At 39.6% G+C, this 18,472-nt stretch overlaps 1 protein-coding gene across 1 annotated transcript; it reads right to left on the bottom strand.

Moving 5' to 3' along the window:
• Nucleotides 1-16,859: 16,859 nt before the first annotated feature.
• LOC128859563 (uncharacterized) lies at nt 16,860-18,472 on the bottom strand. Its single transcript, XM_054096483.1, has one exon. It carries the CDS (start codon nt 18,228-18,230, stop codon nt 17,196-17,198), a length of 1,035 nt encoding a protein of 344 aa, XP_053952458.1. The 5' UTR covers nt 18,231-18,472; the 3' UTR covers nt 16,860-17,195.

Below are 18,472 nucleotides of genomic sequence, written 5' to 3'. Positions count from 1 at the left end.
AACGTCATGGAGGTGGTCATCAAAAGACTGCAACGTCACGTGAAATGGTTGAAAAAGTGAAGAAGCGACTTGAGCGAAATCCCCGACGAAGTGCCAATCAAATGGCGAAAGAACTCAAAATATCTGTCCGTAACATCCGCCGCATACAGAAAAATGATCTCATAGTCAAGCCTTACAAGATCCAAAAGGCGCGTGATCTCACGCCAAAGCAGCAACAAGTCAGATTTGAGAGAGCGAATGAGTTGCTTCGCTTGGCCGAAAGCGGTCAATTTCCGGACATTATGTTTTCTGACGAGAAAAATTTTCCAATTGAGCAATTCGTAAAGTCTCAAAACGATAGAGTTTATTTGACCGACAGTTCATAGTAGAATTGAGTCATCGATTGGCTACCAGAAGGCAGCACCCGCGAGACGTAATGGTTTGGGCCGCTGTAACCGCAGATGGGTACTCTCCAATCGTTTTCATCGAGCCAAGGTCAAGGTAAATGCGAAATATTATCGGGGAAGGATTCTGTAGGTTCTTTTGAAGCCGTGGGCAGCCAAACATTTCGGTGGCAGACCATGGACCTTTCAACAGGACTCGGCACCGTCTCACAAAGCTCGAGTGAACCAAGAATGGCTAAAAAATAACGTTCCGAACTTCATAACGTCCACATAATGCCTCTCAAATTCACTAGACGCGAATGCGATGGATTATTCTCTGTAGGTTATTTTATAGAGCAAGGTTCGAACTAAAAAGTCACATTTCTTTTCATAATTCATTGCCTTTGACAGCTTCTCCAAAATCGTAAAGGTGGTGGAACTAGACTAGCAACTATTCGCTTTGTTTCATTCCGGGCTGACAACCACATGGACACGGCCAAAAAACAAAAAAACAGCTGATTTACCGATGCCACCTTTAAAAGAGTCGCCTTGGGAAAAATCAAGAGGCTTGAGATTTTTATACTATTCTTGCATACCTGCACATATTAAGCCGTATCTACGAAGAGCGCACTTTCGGGATTTTTATCACCCACAGTTACAGCAACCGATCAGCGCTGACAGCACGCGTCTCATGCAAAACCGAGTGCGTCTGCGACACTCTTGCTGATTGCAACAGCAAAGCGGTTTTTAATAAAGAAAGCACAAAACAATTTCAAATCCATAAACAACTACTTAAGTAGTGTTTTTTTGTTTTTAATACGTTAAGGTTGGCTGAGGTCAGTAGATGTAGCGCTTATCAGTGCCATGAAGATAGCAAGCGCGTGGCGCCATTCTCGGCAGCCTCGACAATACTTCAGCGTTTTCGGACTCTTCAGTAAGGAATTGGAATTAAATGCAATCTCCGATTTCGCCTGACCTATGATTACTTTTGCCAAGAATTGGGTGTGTCTTTATGTTCATGATAATCATCTATTTAAGTGAAGTTCACATTTTATTTTCAGCTGCTGCGAGAATTATTATCTATTTCTGTATGTTGATTGTCGCACGTCCTCGTTATGTTGTTTGTTTGTATTATAAATGTGAATTTAGATTTGCGGTTTTATTACTCATTAAATAAAAAAATAATAATAATTTCACAGTAGTTTTGGTGGCGTGAGGTTAATACCGAAAACTGCTACGACAACAACAAGCAAACGTTGCCGGACCTTTTAACCCAGTCGTCGAGGGTATGCTGTCGACTGCAACCAAACATTTAATCACAATCGGATGTTCAACTTAAGAGGGCATACAGGACAAACATATAGACATTACTTTTTATTTTTATACTCAAACATAAATTAACGAGTAAAACAAGCAAACACTAGAAAAACAATGAAATCCGTTAACTCAGAATTAATAGGGCACGGCATCTGAAGTTAAAGTATAGCATACAAAGTATTAAACTTTTATCGGTTAAACATCGCAATGAACCAATAACTGGTCCAAACAAACTTTGATATTAATAATAAATAAAAATAAGTGCCTTTTTTATTAGGTGTTCGACTAAACCCCTACTCCAATTTGTGGTGTGCGTGTAATGTTTTTCCATAAATAAACGGACCTACAGTTGTATGCCGCATACAAAGGGCAGATGTTTTTTTATGAGGAGGTTTCTCACGGCACAAATCAGATCGTAGGTTTGCCATTGCCTATCGACAGGCGACCGCTATTGGAAAAATATGTGCCATCATTTTGGTGTTTCCGAGCATGGGCACCACCAAATGGTAGTCACGCTCATGGTGCAAAATTGCAAGAAAAAACACTCTTCTTCTTCCTATGTTTTTGACAGGCACCTGGTTTGTGATGGTGTGGCCGCGGTTACTATGCCAAAGTAGAATTTTAATGAAAAGTTAGAATTTTAGTATGACAAAATTAAAAACAATAGAATATCGGCAAAAAAAAAGTATAAAATAAAAACTTTGTCTTGGAAAATTTACAATAATAAATATTTTTAAGATTTTTTCTTAGCTACAATAATAATTTTTTATTGAGAAATATCTAAATTCGTAAGACATTTTTTAGTCTTTTTGATAGAATTTTATATGAAATTAAAATTTTTTTATGCATTTTGGAATCAGGAGATCTCAGTTGTGGCCATTTTTTGGCGATCAACTGAGATTGTTTTTAATCATGGATCTGTGTAAGGTTCACGCTTCAACCTATTCGGCAACGGCGATCGATATTATGAAGGCTAAGCTTGCAAGTCATACTGCACTTTCTATTCAATTCAATGCTTCAATGCTTAAGAGTTCATAATGCTAGGACACTCTTCATTCAATTGACAATATGCGTGTATACATATTATCGCCTCGCGTTTCCGACTAACTGGCACCTCTATTCTATTGATGAGTCATAAACTAATGGTGTACAGCGAAAAATACAGTTTTAGACGTGGTTTTTGGCCCAAAATATATGTAATTGAGCGCCATAGATCCACACTCAAGTCATTGAAGTCCTTAATTTAAGTACCACAAAAAAATTAGTGGCATTGGAATTTAGTGGTACTGCGAAATGCCCAACCCTGATATGGAGCCTATGGTCACTCTACACACGAAATCATGGATGTATTGAACGAAGTGCCTAGTGATAAGTGGAGCTGATATTTCTATGTATTTTCAAATTTCAAGTGTTTTAAAAACCAATTCAGAATATTTTTTTGACAGAATTCAAAGACATTGCTTTTATTTGGTATATTTTTTTACACATATTTTTACAAAAAGGAAGAAGAAGAGTGCTTTTACTTCCAATTTTGTACAATGGTCAAAACTTTCCAATATGTCGCTCTGCTATTATTTTGACAGCCATTTTACGTCTTGAACACTTTTATCTTGCCATGGAGGCGAAGCCCTTTTCCAATTGAACGGATACATTGGCGTTAGATTAGATTAGATTTGTGGGGTGTGGGGCATTGGACAAGTCCCACTACTTAGTCAGCGGACCATTGTGCTACACCCGGATAGATTTCAGTAGAAAGAATAGAGACAGGAAAGATTAAAAGTTGGTAGTTAGACGGATAAATTAGTTTGAGGTCACTTTTCCCCAAACTTCTTGGATTCATTGATGAATCTTAAGAGATCCGCAAGAGGAAGAGTATGAACTTTATCCAAACTCAGTATAGCACAACCCAATATCCTAAGTCTGATTCTGGAAAACACCAGACAGCTGCAAAGAAAATGCTTTGCAGTGTCGTCATCCTCGAGACAGGATAGGCATATCGGGCTGTCGACGACCGCCATGGCAGCCATATGCTGACCATATTCGTTGTTTCCTGTGATTACACCCACCAGTACTCTCAGGTCTTTTCTGCTGACTTTTATGAGGAAGGTCGTTATTTTCCTGTTTGGTTCTTTCCCAAAGCACTAGGTTACTCTGCACCAATTCAACCCAGACCAACGTCCTCTATGGGTAGACCTTATGAAGTCGTCAATCCATAGTTGAGTCGATGCGGAATTGACACCAAGAAAGGATTCAGAGCCTAGTGTCATGCTTGCAGAGCCTTCATTAGCCAATTTATCAGTTATCCCATTCCTTGTAATACCACAATGTCCAGGCACTCAAATAAGACTAACTTTGTTGTGTTTTGCAACACTGTTCAGTTTTGTCTTACTGTGGGCAAAAAGTAAGGTGAATTTATTTGTCAGGATTAAAATTTCGCTCTAGTTATTGTATTTTTTCATGAGTTGGCAGCACTGTTAATAACATCTGGGCCAACTTTCATGTGAATGTCATTATCAGTAATATATTTACGCTTGTGTTTACCAAACGTCCAAGAGTGCATTTTTCGATTTTTACAATGTCTGATTTGATTGAGCAGAGAAGTGCCATCAAATTTTGTTTGCGGAATGAAATTTCGGCTGCGGAAACGTTTAGAATGTTGCAGAAGGCATTTGGTGGTTCGACCATGTCGCAGAAAAATGTTCATCAGTGGTATAAAGACTTCAAAGAGGGTCGAGAACGTGTTGATGACTTGGAGCGCTCCGGACGACCATCGACGTCAACAGATGACCAACACTTCAATAAAGTGAAGGAGTTAGTGCTCAAAAATCATCGGTTGACTGTTAAAGACCTTACTGATATGACCGGAATATCAGAAGGATCTGTGAAAACCATTTTGAAAGACCATTTGGGCCTACGAAAAGTCAAATCTCGTTTGGTACCGAAAACTCTTAATTTCTTGGAAAAAAGTCGTCGCGTTGATGTGTGTGAAACAATGATTTCAGACTATCAGGACAAGCTCAAATGCATCATTACGGGAGATGAGACTTGGATTTATGCTTACGACCCTGAAACAACCGACCAATCAAGCGAATATCGTGCTAAAGGCGAGACCAGACCGAAAAGAGCACGTCAAAGTCGTTCAAAAATAAAGGTCATGATGACAGTTTTTTTCGATTTTCGTGGTGTGGTGCACTATGAATTCTTTCCACCAGGCCAAACTGTTAATAAGGAATATTATTTGAGCGTTATGCTTCGTTTACGTAAAGCAATTCGTCTAAAAAGATCAGTTTTTGCATCACGATAATGTACCGTCTCACACTGTACTCGTTTTTCGTGACCATTTCACCAAAAATTCCACGCATATCGTTCCGCAACCACCGTATTCGCCTGATTTGGCTCCGTGTGACTTCTGGCTATTCCCAAAACTCAAGAGACCACTCCGGGGAACGCGTTTCGAGTCGATTGAGGAGATAAAAGCTGAATCGAAGAAAGATCTGATGGCCATACCGGAAATGGACTATTTGGCATATTTCGGGGATTGGAAAAATCGTTGGCATAAGTGTATTTCATCGAGAGGGGATTATTTTGAAGGGGATGAAATTGATTTACAAGAATAAATAATGATTTTTTATTTTACAACCAAATTCATCTTACTTTTTGCCCACAGTAATATGTTCACAGACTAATTTCGAAGAGCAGCGTGGGCTAGCAAGAGCTTTCAGTGCAGCTTGACTGTCACTACGAATTCCAATACTGCTACCCCGCCACTTTTTCTCAATTATCCAGTATGCCACGTACAAGATAGCATAGACTTTCAAAAACAATACCTTAGCCATCTATCCTGTGGCATAGGAGTACGTCTAAGTACCATCCATATCCGCTACCATTATTCGATTTGGATCGGTGTGTATAGAAAGTGTGCTGAAATCCCGTTAATCCGGGATCAAAATGTCACACCTCGAGAATAGTGTGCACCGCTAAGGCAACTGGTGGCATATCTGACAAAAGCCAGTGTTTTCTTCATTTCCTTAGACTCCGTTTAACTTGAGTCTGTACGCCGCCTTCATCGTTTTTTTTTCTGGATTTGAAGATATGGAGGGTGCAAGTTCAGGGTGGCATTAAAGGCCTTGCCAGATGTCGTACTTATAGCACCTGTGATGCCCAAGCACTTACTTGTAGTCCGTTTAGGGACTTACTCTGGAATTAACAATAGTAGCCTTCCACCAGACTATAGCACGCTGGTCTTAGACCTCATGTCTTGCCAAAGGTTCTCTTACATTGCCAGAAGACTTTTAATGTTCGAGAGACCTTCTGCTCGACGTGCTTCTTCCAGGTAAGCTTACTATCTAGGATTACTCCTCAGTATTTAACCTCAGAGGACAGTTGCAGTGTTATCCCTTTCAATGTGGATAGTACTATAACAGGCCTTCCATATTTCGTTTCCTAGTGAAAAGCACTAAGGTACTTTTTATAGGATTCACCGAAAGATCATTGAGAAGAGAGTCCACAAGAAAGCACCAAAGTAGGGGAGAGAGTATACCGCCTTGTGAGCAAACCTTCTTAACTTCAACCTTGACTCCTTCACCGCTTTCTCTATCCATGGTAAGCAGTCTTTTGGATAGCATAGAGTGAATCCATCTGACAATGATATGTTCTACTCCAAAACTTCTAATAGAAGAGCACATAAAATCAAAGAAAGCATTGTCAAAAGCTCCTTCAATGTCCACAAACACACCAAGAGTGTACTCTCCTGTTTCCAGCCCTTTTTCGATTATGTTGACGCACTCGTGCAAATACATTGACGTATTTGGCATTGAAAAATCGTCGACAAGCCTTTACATTGCTGAACGAGGACCAAATCTTATCATAAATACCGTTTTTAAATATTTCCATCATTCAAAATCTTTTTTATTAATAGGTCTATTTATAAGTTCGTGCGGTTTTACAACAGATGGCGTAACTTGATTATTATTCCATCGATCCACATTTCCAAACATTCATTGGAGAGCTACTGTCGTAAGGCACAAACGTCAGTATAAGTTTTTTATTTGAAGCGTAAACAACAATATTTTTACCACACTTGAAAATGTCGAATTTCGTGCCAAATAATGTGTTTTTGCGGGGAATTCTTCTTCATTATTTTAATATGAAGAAAAAAGCAGCCGAAAGTCATCGTATCTTAGTGGAAGTTTATGGTGAGCATGCTCTATCTGAGCGAACGTGCCAGAAGTGGTTTGCACGCTTTAAAAGTGGTGATTTTGGCTTGGAAGACGAAGAACGCGAGGGTGCGCCGCCAAAGTTCATGGATACCGAATTGGAGGAATTGCTCGATCAAGATCCGGCTCAAACGCAAGAAGAGGTTGCAAAAACTTTGGGAGTTGATCAATCAACCATTTCCAAACGTTTAAAAGCCATGGGAATGATCCGAAAGGTAGGCCATTGGGTGCCGTATGAATTGAAGCCAAGAGACGTTGAACGCCGTTTTATGGCATGCGAACAACTGCTTCAACGGCACAAAAGAAAGGGTTTTTTGCATCGAATTGTGACTGGCGATGAAAAGTGGGTCCATTACGACAATCCAAAACGTCGGGCAACGTATGGATACCCTGGCCATGCTTCAACATCGACGTCGGCGCAGAATATTCATGGCCTGAAGGTTATGCTGTGTATCTGGTGGGACCAGCTGGGTGTTGTGTATTATGAGCTACTGAAACCGAATGAAACGATTACGGGGGATGTCTACCGACGACAATTGATGCGTTTGAGCCGAGCACTGCGAGAAAAACGGCCGCAATACGCCGATAGACACGACAAAGTTATTTTGCAACATGACAATGCTCGGCCACATGTTGCACAAGTGGTCAAAACATACTTAGAAACGCTCAAATGGGATGTCCTACCCCTCCCGCCGTATAGTCCAGACCTTGCGCCATCCGATTACTATCTCTTCCGATCGATGCAACATGGCCTGGCTGACCAGCACTTCCGTAATTACGATGAAGTCAAAAAATGGATCGATTCGTGGATTGCGGCAAAACCGACCGAATTTTTCACAAAGGGAATCCGTGAATTGCCAGAAAGATGGGAAAAAGTAGTAGTAAGCGATGGACAATATTTTGAATATTAAATTTGTAACCATTTTACGTCAATAAAGTTTCAAATTTCGAAAAAAAACCGCACGAACTTATTCATAGTCCTATTATTTAGTAAAAAAGTGATTCAAAAACAAAATTGGATGATTAGTTTTGTGCCACCTTATACATAGGTAGATGATTTCCACCACGGTGGTTTAATAGAATATCTTATATTATATGTATAGACATACATACATCACTACATATTATAAAACAAAGCCGCTTTTTCTGTCCCTATGTCCACGTAATCGCTTAAATCTTTAAAACTACGCAACGGATTTTGATGCGGTTTTTTTTTAAAGATAGATTGATTGAAGAGGAAGGTTTATATCTATATAATGTGAAGAAATATATAAAGGGGGCGTGGCAATCGGTCAAAATGTGGCAAAAAACATAATTTTTTTGTTTTCGCGGCCATAAATCATAAACGAATAAACCAATTAAAATGAAACTTTCTTAGAGTTTAACTTTGAAATATTTACTTTCGCTCTGCATCAAAAAAAAATTGATTTATTTATTATTTAACCAAAATTGTTTAAACAAAAGCAGCTCTTTTTCCAAAAAAAGCTGTTTGTGTGTTTGTTCGCTGTCAACCGAATGAAGCAACAGGCGTTAAGCGATAATCTCACCACACCTCATCAATGTTGAATTACATCGTATGGTGACGTATGTATGTATGTATTTACGAATCGCTCGCATTATTTCATTTCGGACGTATGTACATATGTATCTATGTATGTACTGAATTCCATGTAATTATATGCACATACAATTTTACAGCGAAATAAAACGCTATTTTCACGTTCTATATTAGTAATTCCCACATAATTAACATGCTCCCTGTCTGCTGAGCCACATATGGTTCAGGAAACGTGCGCCTGATAAGCACTGATACGTTCCTGAGCCATATGTGCGTCAGGGGGTATATAAACCACATGTGTTTCATGAACGTGCAGAAGCAAAAATGTCCCTCTACGCTCATGGACCATATGTGTTTCAGGTAGAAATACACTACATCCGTTTTTTTTAATTATTATCACTACATATTATAAAACAAAATCGCTTTTTCTGTCCCTATGTCCCCATATACGCTTAAATCTTTAAAACTACGCAACGGATTTTGATGCGGTTTTTTTTTAAAGATAGATTGATTGAAGAGGAAGGTTTATATCTATATAATGTGAAGAAATATATAAAGGGGGCGTGGCAATCGGTCAAAATGTGGCAAAAAAACATAATTTTTTTGTTTTCACGGCCATAAATCATAAACGAATAAACCAATTAAAATGAAACTTTCTTAGAGTTTAACTTTGAAATATTTACTTTCGTTCTGCATCAAAAAAAAATTGATATATTTGTTATTTAACCAAAATTGTTTAAACAAAAGCAGCTCTTTTTCCAAAAAAAGCTGTTTGTGTGTTTGTTCGCTGTCAACCGAATGAAGCAACAGGCGTTAAGCGATAATCTCACCACACCTCATCAATGTTGAATTACATCGTATGGTGACGTATGTATGTATGTATTTACGAATCGCTCGCATTATTTCATTTCGGACGTATGTACATATGTATCTATGTATGTACTGAATTCCATGTAATTATATGCACATACAATTTTACAGCGAAATAAAACGCTATTTTCACGTTCTATATTAGTAAATCGCACATAATTAAAATACAGTTTTTGAATAGTTTTTATTGATTCGGAGCGCGTTTAGTTTGCTATCGATTCCATACAATAACATTTTTTGTCATTTACTTTTTACGACAACTAATAGCTTATTTTCGAAGCGATTTCAACAAATGGGTACAACATTAATCCTTATCCAATTAAATACCTTAAATACATTGTTGTTTTCATATAGATCTATGTATATGGCTCTTTACAGCATATAATTAAAAACAATATTTTTCAAGATATTACATCAGTAATTAGTAATTGAGATCTACCGGAAAAATTGCGTTAGCTGTTGCGTCATCCGGCATTGCCGCTACTCTTTTGGAAAGAGTCTTTTGGAAAGAGGCCGAACCACACACTCTACAATGAAGCACCCGCTGAAAATCGCCACCGATGATGATAACAGCGTCTGCAGTGTTTCCAGACAGAGCAATACAGGAAAATTGATGCGTGACTACTCATTAATAGGACGAAGCTACCATGTCAAACAAAACGTCTGTGGAAGCACTGGATAGGACAATGCGCGATTTACGCAACAAAAATGCACCTATGGGTGGATGTACAATTCTGTTCTCAGGAGATTTCCGTCAAATCCTACCAGTTGTGACTCGAGGAACACGTGCTGACGAAATAAATGCTTCGCTAAAAAGATCCCACCTTTAGACGTATGTCAATAAATTAGAGCTTAAAACTAATATGAGGATTTCGTCATCTTCACGTGAGAGCAGGCTATTTCCAGAGATGCTGCTAAAAGTTGGCAATGGAGAATTAACACAAAGTGAGGGAAGGATTAACCTAGAAAACCTTTGTGTTTTGATAGACAACATCCAAGAGTTAGTCAACAATGTCTATCCAGACATTGATAACATAAGTTATAAGACAATATCTTGGTTTAAAGAAAGAGCTATTCTGTCACCAACTAACGAACAAGTAGATAAAGTAAATAACTTGATTATTTCAAAGATTGATGCGCCGACGAAAATATACTACTCGGTCGATACTGTTCTCGATTTGGAAGAAGCTGTTCATTTTCCTACAGAATTTCTAAATTCGTTGAACCCGTCTGGACTCCCTCCTCACAAAATGGAGCTGAAAATAGGTTGTCCTGTTATTTTATTAAGAAACCTAAGTCCACCTAAACTTTGCAATGGCACGCGTTTGCTGGTATAATCACTGAAAACTTTCATAATAGAGTGCACAATACTCACAGGATGTGGTACCGGAGAAGATGTATTGATTCCCCGAATCCCTCTGATACCATCGGATCTACCATTCCAATTTAAACGCTTACAATTTCCGGTAAAGACATCTTTTGCAATGACCATAAATAAATCTCAGGGTCAAACCTTCAACGTTGCAGGCTTAGATTTGAGTGTTGACTGGTTTTCACATGGCCAACTGTATGTCGCTCTTTCAAGAGTAACCTCTAGAGAAAACATGTTTGTATTGTCTAATGACAAGAAGGCTATGAACGTTGTATATAAAGACATTCTGTAATATAGTAATTGTTGTAAAAATAGAATAAATACATATGTAAAAATGCAAAAAGTTAATATGCAAAAATGTAGGGTATGAATTTAGATATCCCAAAGACAGCAGGAAATCTTCATGCTATAAAGAAAGGGGAATTGTTTTACTCCAAATTTAACGCGTGCGGGCCAGTAATGAATAAGCCAAAACTACTGGATCGATTTTAATAATTTTTTCAGTGAGTGACATAGGGTATATATTTTATACCCGTGCGAAGCTGGGCGGGTTGCTAGTAATATATATATAGTATATATGGAGCTTTTTTATACGATCTCTCTGAATTCCGAATGGTAGTCACGGACCAACCCATTCGGCTACGGCGGTCGCCAATACTGTGAATATCTAATACTCGTGCATTAATATGTAAGATTTATAATGCAATTTCCTTAGAGGAGAACAGTTTTTTTCTTTAAATTCGAAAAATACCGTCAACTCTTTATCACATTTTTAACCATCAGGAAGCCGTAGCCAACTCATGACTTTGGAAGTTACAGAATTAGCAGTATTGCCGTGGCGCGATTTGCGTAAAACCTGGACTCTCGGTTGCTTCGTTTTGAATTACTTAGTATGGAGATAGTCACAAAATGTGGACATTGTAAACTCTAATTCACGAGCCAACCACTCATTGTTAAAATTGACTAGCATTTTTACTTATCTACAGATAAAGAAGCATTTTTGTGGAATCACTTAAATTTGAACTAAAATATAACCCCATCGCCACAAGCAGACATTTTCAACAATGTAACTCTTTGTATGCGATAAACACATTTCTAAATTCAACTTGAACGCACCTAAAAATTGATTGAATATCAAGAAAATTACCATGCTTTCCCATCCTTTCTCACCCTTTCTCACTCTTTTCACAGTAGCGACGTTTACTCAATTTCTGACATATCCGCATATCGAACCTGAGCGCATTACACTCGTACATACATACAGAGGTAGTCAGCCGAGGATAGTGTCACTGTGGTTGCTTGCGTGTGGCGCACAACCTTCAGGTGAGTATTATTAGCAGCATTTGCTTACACCCAAGGAAGTCATTTCCTCTCCAACATTCTAAAATACTCCCAAGTATTTATGTGTATGTTACATACACACAAGTATATGACTGTATTGTCGATGTAAAAGGATGCACAACAACGCTAACAACATCAACAACCACAGTGTAGAGAGATAGAATCTAAGAATAATATGTAATACAATACACACACACACATACATACAAGTATACATGTGGCAGGTACTTTGAGCGAGGCAACATATCGCTCAGTCGATTCATTCAACTTTACGCTAATGCCAAAATGCTTTTGATTAGCACAGCGTGAAAATCTATTGATTGCCAATACCTATGGTTTGATGGACATCGATAGATAAAGATAGCACAGCGCAGGGTATACACAGACTGGCATATTTATTTATGTCTGAGCCACATATGATTGGGGCGTACGGTGCATATTGATGTGTGTGGGTTGAATCAGTGGTGAAGCGGGATTGATTGATGGAATGTCGTAAATATATAATATTTGAACTGCAACACAAGTGCGCATATGTATTTTCTCCAATTTGAAGCTGTGACTATGACATGGTTTGATGATGATGATCTCAGAATATACACAGAAAGTTGACGGGGTCAGCATGCCATGAGGGTATTGCACGCGATTTTATACAATACCTTGCAATTTTTATCAAGTAAATTATTATTCTGCATGAGTCATCATTAGCTTAGATTTCGAAATTAACTCTTGTTCTTTAAGTAAATTTGATATCCGTGGCTACAAATCAGTCATAATCTAAATTCATGTCCAAATGAACTTTTTGTACTTGGCGCACTTTTTTTGTTAGTTTTATATCAAACAGGAAAGTAAGGCGGATTGGTGGTGCAATTCTCGAGGCTCCGTTACTCATTCCTAGCTTCCTTAAATACATTTTTCCTACCACATTGGAATTATTCAGAACTACGCTCCTTTTCATCGAGTGTGTCGAAGCTTTTGTTTATAACACAACTACTCTATCTTATTTATCCAAAGAGACGGAAAACCAACAACGCCCTTTGTCTGTCATGTAAAGCAGTACTGCACTTGATGGTTCGAAGTGTGACGGAAGCGTTGGTGGGAGAGTATTCTGCGAGGAGCTCCCATCAAGCTCAAATTTAAGCGTCCGGACAACTTTAGTGTTTTCCAAGCGGAGGTAGCCGCAATTAAAGAAGCAGTGGATTGGTTGCTTACTTCTGTAATTACTCTAAAGAACGTAAATATCTACTTCGACAGCCAGGCGACACTCATGGCCTTGAGCTCGTTGTTTGTGTGTTCTCTCTCGACTTCATCCGAATACTTCGATATTGGGCTCATCTAGGTTCCCGATCATAGTGGCTTAGAGCGAAACTGCTAGTCTAATGAGCTGGCTAGACAGGGGATCCTGGAGACGGTTTCATCGCAAAACGTGTGAATTAGGGTTCCCTTGAGAGTCTGTGGTCTACTCCTGGAAAGTTTAGCCTCCTGTCAACTCAGCTAGTGCTGGGCTAGTGCGCAAACGTGTAAAATCGCGAGATCTTTCTGGGCACGGGTATATTGGAGCGTTCGAGAGAACTTCTAAGGCTAACACTGCTGCAGTTCTCGAATTTGGTAGGTATTCTTACCGGGCATTGCCCATTAGGTATCCATGCGGTGAGACTTGAGATTGCTTTAAGTCCTTTCCGCAGAAGCTGTCTGGAGGATGAAGTGGAATAATCTTAGCACCTTCTTCTGAGCTCTGCTCTCGTCGGACAAACATTTAAGCAACTGGGCTCTTACCTTTTTGCTACACCTGGGGAAATTAATCAGTAGCTTGAAGCGGTTAATATATAGGGTTCGGCACTCGAAACGTAACCAATTAAAAAGGCCACAAATTTAGTTTGAAAAATTACTTTTATTCAATTCAAAGTAAAAAATGTATGAAAATAATACAAAATTAAGAATGAATTTACTTTTGCTGGATATGCCCACCTTTTGCCTTGACTATGGCCTTGAGGCGGTTCAGAAACGAATCGCAAGCTGCTCGAATGTGATTTGCAGTTATTTTGGCCCATTCGTGTTCAATGGCTTTTATCAGCACCTCGAGACTGATGAATCTTTTAGTTCGGACCTTGCTTTCCAAAATGGCCGAAGGAGAATAATCCATCGGGTTCGCGTCTGGTGAATTTGAGAGCCATTGTGTGGACTTTTTGAAGTTTGGAACACTGTTTCTTAGCCATTCCTGGTTCACTCGAGCTTTGTGAGACAGTGCCGAGATATGCACTTTGGCGGGGACTTCGCTCAAATCGCTTCTTCATTTTTTGAACAATTTCACGTGACGTTGCAGTCTTTTGATGACCACCTCCATGACGTTTCGCGATGCTACCTGTATCATTATAACGAGTGATGCTGCGATAAACAAAAAGTCCACTGTATTTAAAGCTCTGCAAAGTAAAAGGGTAGATAGTCAAGGAGGTAAGGAGAGAGAATAGAGAAATAGAGGTAGTTAGGCCTGAGAGAGTTTTACAAATTCTTCGGTAAATCGGAAAATACCCTCCAGTTTGAGAGAACAAATATTACTCATTCTCATGACATCGGAACCCAAAATTCGTAGCCTTTCTGTAACAAAGGCATGACACTCACAGAGAAAATGATCAGTGCTAACTGCCTCCTCTAAACAAGACAGACAAAGCGAATCCTCAGTGATTCCAACGGTGGTCATATGCTGAGCCCATGGATTGGGTTCTGTAATAACAACGACCATCAACCGAACGCCTTTTATAGCAAGTTGCAGAAGAAAGTTTGACAGTTTTCTGCTCGGGCTTGTCCCAAAACTCTCTGCAGTTCTGTAGCGTTCTAGACTGGACCATCGATCTTTATGTAAATTGTATGCATAATCGCTGATCCAGTTCAAGATTCCTGCAGAACTGATTCCGATTATTGGCTCTGGTCCATGTGGGGTAACCTCTGAACCACAGCTGGTCAATTCATCGACAATTTCCCCACCTTGAACGCCACAGTGTCCTGGAACCCATATAGGTACGAGCTTATTATGTATTGCAACAGAAATACTCTTCTTCTTACATTCTTGAACAATATTTGAGGGTTGCCTTGCGTTCTGCATCACAATCAAAAATAGCCTTAAAGGCATCGCCGGAGGTTGTACATATGACACCCGTAATGTGTAAACACACACTTTGCAGCCTGTATAGCTCCCGAAGGGTGGACTTAACCATAGTCCGTCGTCACCAAACCACAGAGGCGTAAGTGATGATTGGTCTGATAAGTGGTCAGACCCCAGGTTTTGCCAATGGTCTACGGCATTGTTGAAAATTCCATAAAGCGCAATCCACCTTCAGTGAAACATGTGCCTCCCAAGCCAGTTTCTTATCCAATATTACTCCTAGATATTTAACTTTTTCAGAGAGACTGAGTGTCACACCTTTCACTGCAGGAAGACTGTAGTACTCGTAGTAGTACGAAGCGGTTAACACCACCGTAAATCAGTCATCGTTCGAGTGTCTTCACCAGAAACGCATAGTAGCGTCATTGGGGTTCAAGTTTTCTCTCGAATATGGTAACACTCTTTAGGACCATCAATAAAGTCCACTCCGCCCATATTACTGTTGTATTTCCGTACAATTCTGGGATAATAGTCTATATACCATTGCACTTTGTCATCGTATCGAGTTACCGCGTCAGGTTGCTTATTTTCTTTTGCTGGTTTTAATGACTGAACTCCAACTTAAGTTAATGTCAATCATTCGTTTTTATTGGCCTTCCATAACAATTTTTCTTTTAAAATAAAGTGGAATATGTAAAAGTTCCCACTTCTCTTTCCCATCGTCCTAAACGACGTTATGAAGGAATTGACCCTGCAGAAAAGAGTAATCGTATGGAGTTTCATCAGACATCCCAACTACCTAGAGTTCGCGCATGACATCTGACACCTCTCTCACAAACTCACTGACATGCAAGCGAAGGCAGACGGACTAGTTACGTTGGCACGCACTGTCGGAGTGGAGGTCAAAATCGCCAAGACAGACTGTGAGAGTCAACCACAACAAAGCAAGTCGTATAATGGGTGACCGGTGGAATTTGTCGAAGCTTCTGCTACCTCGGCTGCGCTATGACGACAGACGCCGGAGCAGGCTAAACAAAGCAAGAGCGGCATTCGGGCGGATGTATGCAGTATGGACCAGCTCGTGAATCTCCAGACACACTAAACTGCGAGTATTCAGCTCAATTGTGAAATCTATACTGTTGTACGCAAGTAAAAAATATGGCTGGCCTCCAACACCTTCACACACAGGCTACAATCTTTCGTCAACAAATGCCTCCGCAACATCTGCAGAATATTCTGGCCGAACACCATCAGCAACGACGCGCTGTGGATATCAACGAATAAGGAGCTCAAGCTACGGCAAATCAAACGCATAAAGTGGTGATGGTTAGGATACAAACTTAGAAAACCACGAGATAGCATCACGGGAATGGCACTTGACTGGAACCCGCAAGGGAGCAGAGGTCGCGGTCGGCCAAAGATCACTTGGCGAAGGTCGATGTTGCGCGTATTAGAAGATGCCGACATCACATGGAACCGCACGAAAATAACATCCCAGAACCGCGTACGATGGAAAAGTCTTGTCGAAGCCCTTTGTGCCGAGCGGAGTGAACAATATAACAAAAATTTAAGGCAGCCTCAGGGTGGACTTGCCGTTTTGGGGGCTAAGAAAACAATTTTTTTTTCAACGTATTTTGGGTGAGTAAATTTCCAAGTATTGCAAATTAAAGCTGCACACAAGCAATCGTTAACAAACCTAATATTTTTTTACGAAGCATTCACATTATTTAAACTTATTATTTTATTGCATGTACAACAAAAAATTTATAACTAAAAAACTAATATCACATAAATTTATAAACAACGAGCCTTCTCGTCCTTCCCTCGGCTTATTCGAAATCACTTTGTCTTTGATTTTTACACCGCAACAGTATTTAGTTGAGCTTCTCGCAAACTTTTCATCAAATATCTCGAGTAGTGTAACAGCCTCCCTCTCGTAGCTTATTAACACCAGCAAATTTAGTTCGGTATATGGCCGATATCCTCGACGCTCAGCGGAGAAATATTACAATTTTTTCTACTGTACGGCCTTGGTTGTAGTCAAGGAGAGTATAAACTGCTTCTAAATCGATGCTTTTATACCCATCGCTGTTGTGATCACATCCTTAATAGGTTTGCCGTTCTTAGTGCTATTATTTTCCAGCAATTGGAGCCCGCGCATGCCCCCAATCAAAACACCGAACACCACGCGATCGGTCATCTCTACCGATAATGGCCTAAAACTCAGCGCAAAACTTAAGATACCCTTTTGAAGTGTTTCGATATGTTTCAAAGAGAACGACAGTATACCCGGTTTGAAGTTTTGACCAAGCGCACGCCTATCATATTCGATTGGTCGCGATTTAGCAAAGGCGGCGTCCGCCTGATCCATACTCAGTTCAAATTCCGACCACAGCTTGGGAAAGGTGCGTATGAGCTTAAGTTTGTTCAACTTCTGATGCTTGCAAATACGCACAAATGCCAATACTGCCTGGGGAAATGCTTCCGTGTAGAGTTGGACGGTGAAGCGCCCAATATAATAGAGACCCGGAACTTCCAACTCAAAGTATACTATCGGTCGTAAAAGTAAATGTTGCTCCCAGCATCTGGGCGGTAATATTATGTTGGTACTGTACTTTGATAAAATCTCTCTTGGTGCCCTAAAATCCGCATAACTCATCGATGATCGTTTCAAATTTGTATTTACGACTCTACGCGCACTCAACACACGCCGTGCAATGTGTTTGTTTTCTTTGTCAATGGCTTTCACTGATCTCTGCATGAAAGCGAGTCTTGAATAGCGCCACTGCGCATCATGCGAGTCATTCCATGAATTCTTTCGACCCAACATATACATACGCCCGAAATATTTCAGCATTTCAGTGTTCGAGTGCATGACTTGGAAAAGGGACGCCAAGTCCGTATAGTTATTTTTTGCATTGCTTATGTTTGTTAAATGTAACGCCGGTGCTGAATCGTCAATCAACTTCTTGGCATTCTTGATACGACAGCGATGCTTATAGTGGTTATATTGGGTGAGAGGCGAGGTGTTGTACATCTTTTTCTTCTTATCTTTGTAGGTGATAATTTGCTTGAAGGTGGTGATTCTTGGATGCATGTTTGAAACGCTATTAAATTATACTAGAAATTTTATATTTTTCGTCTCGGAAATTATTTACAAGAATTTATTACAAGCAATTCAAATATTATTTTAAAATTATTTACATCAATAACATTGAACGAGAATGCCATATAAGAGAACAATATACCCAGTAGCAGATCGCAAAAGGCTCATGTTTTGAAAACCTATTAGTAGCAGATCCAATGGAAGAATGTTGTGTTATATATATAATTGGCGCG

This window comes from Anastrepha ludens, chromosome 2, assembly GCF_028408465.1.
Source record: "Anastrepha ludens isolate Willacy chromosome 2, idAnaLude1.1, whole genome shotgun sequence".
In the NCBI taxonomy this organism is placed as follows: domain Eukaryota; kingdom Metazoa; phylum Arthropoda; class Insecta; order Diptera; family Tephritidae; genus Anastrepha; species Anastrepha ludens.
The sequence above is the reverse complement of the archived record's forward strand: the minus strand, read 5'-3'. Positions and strand labels throughout refer to the sequence as shown.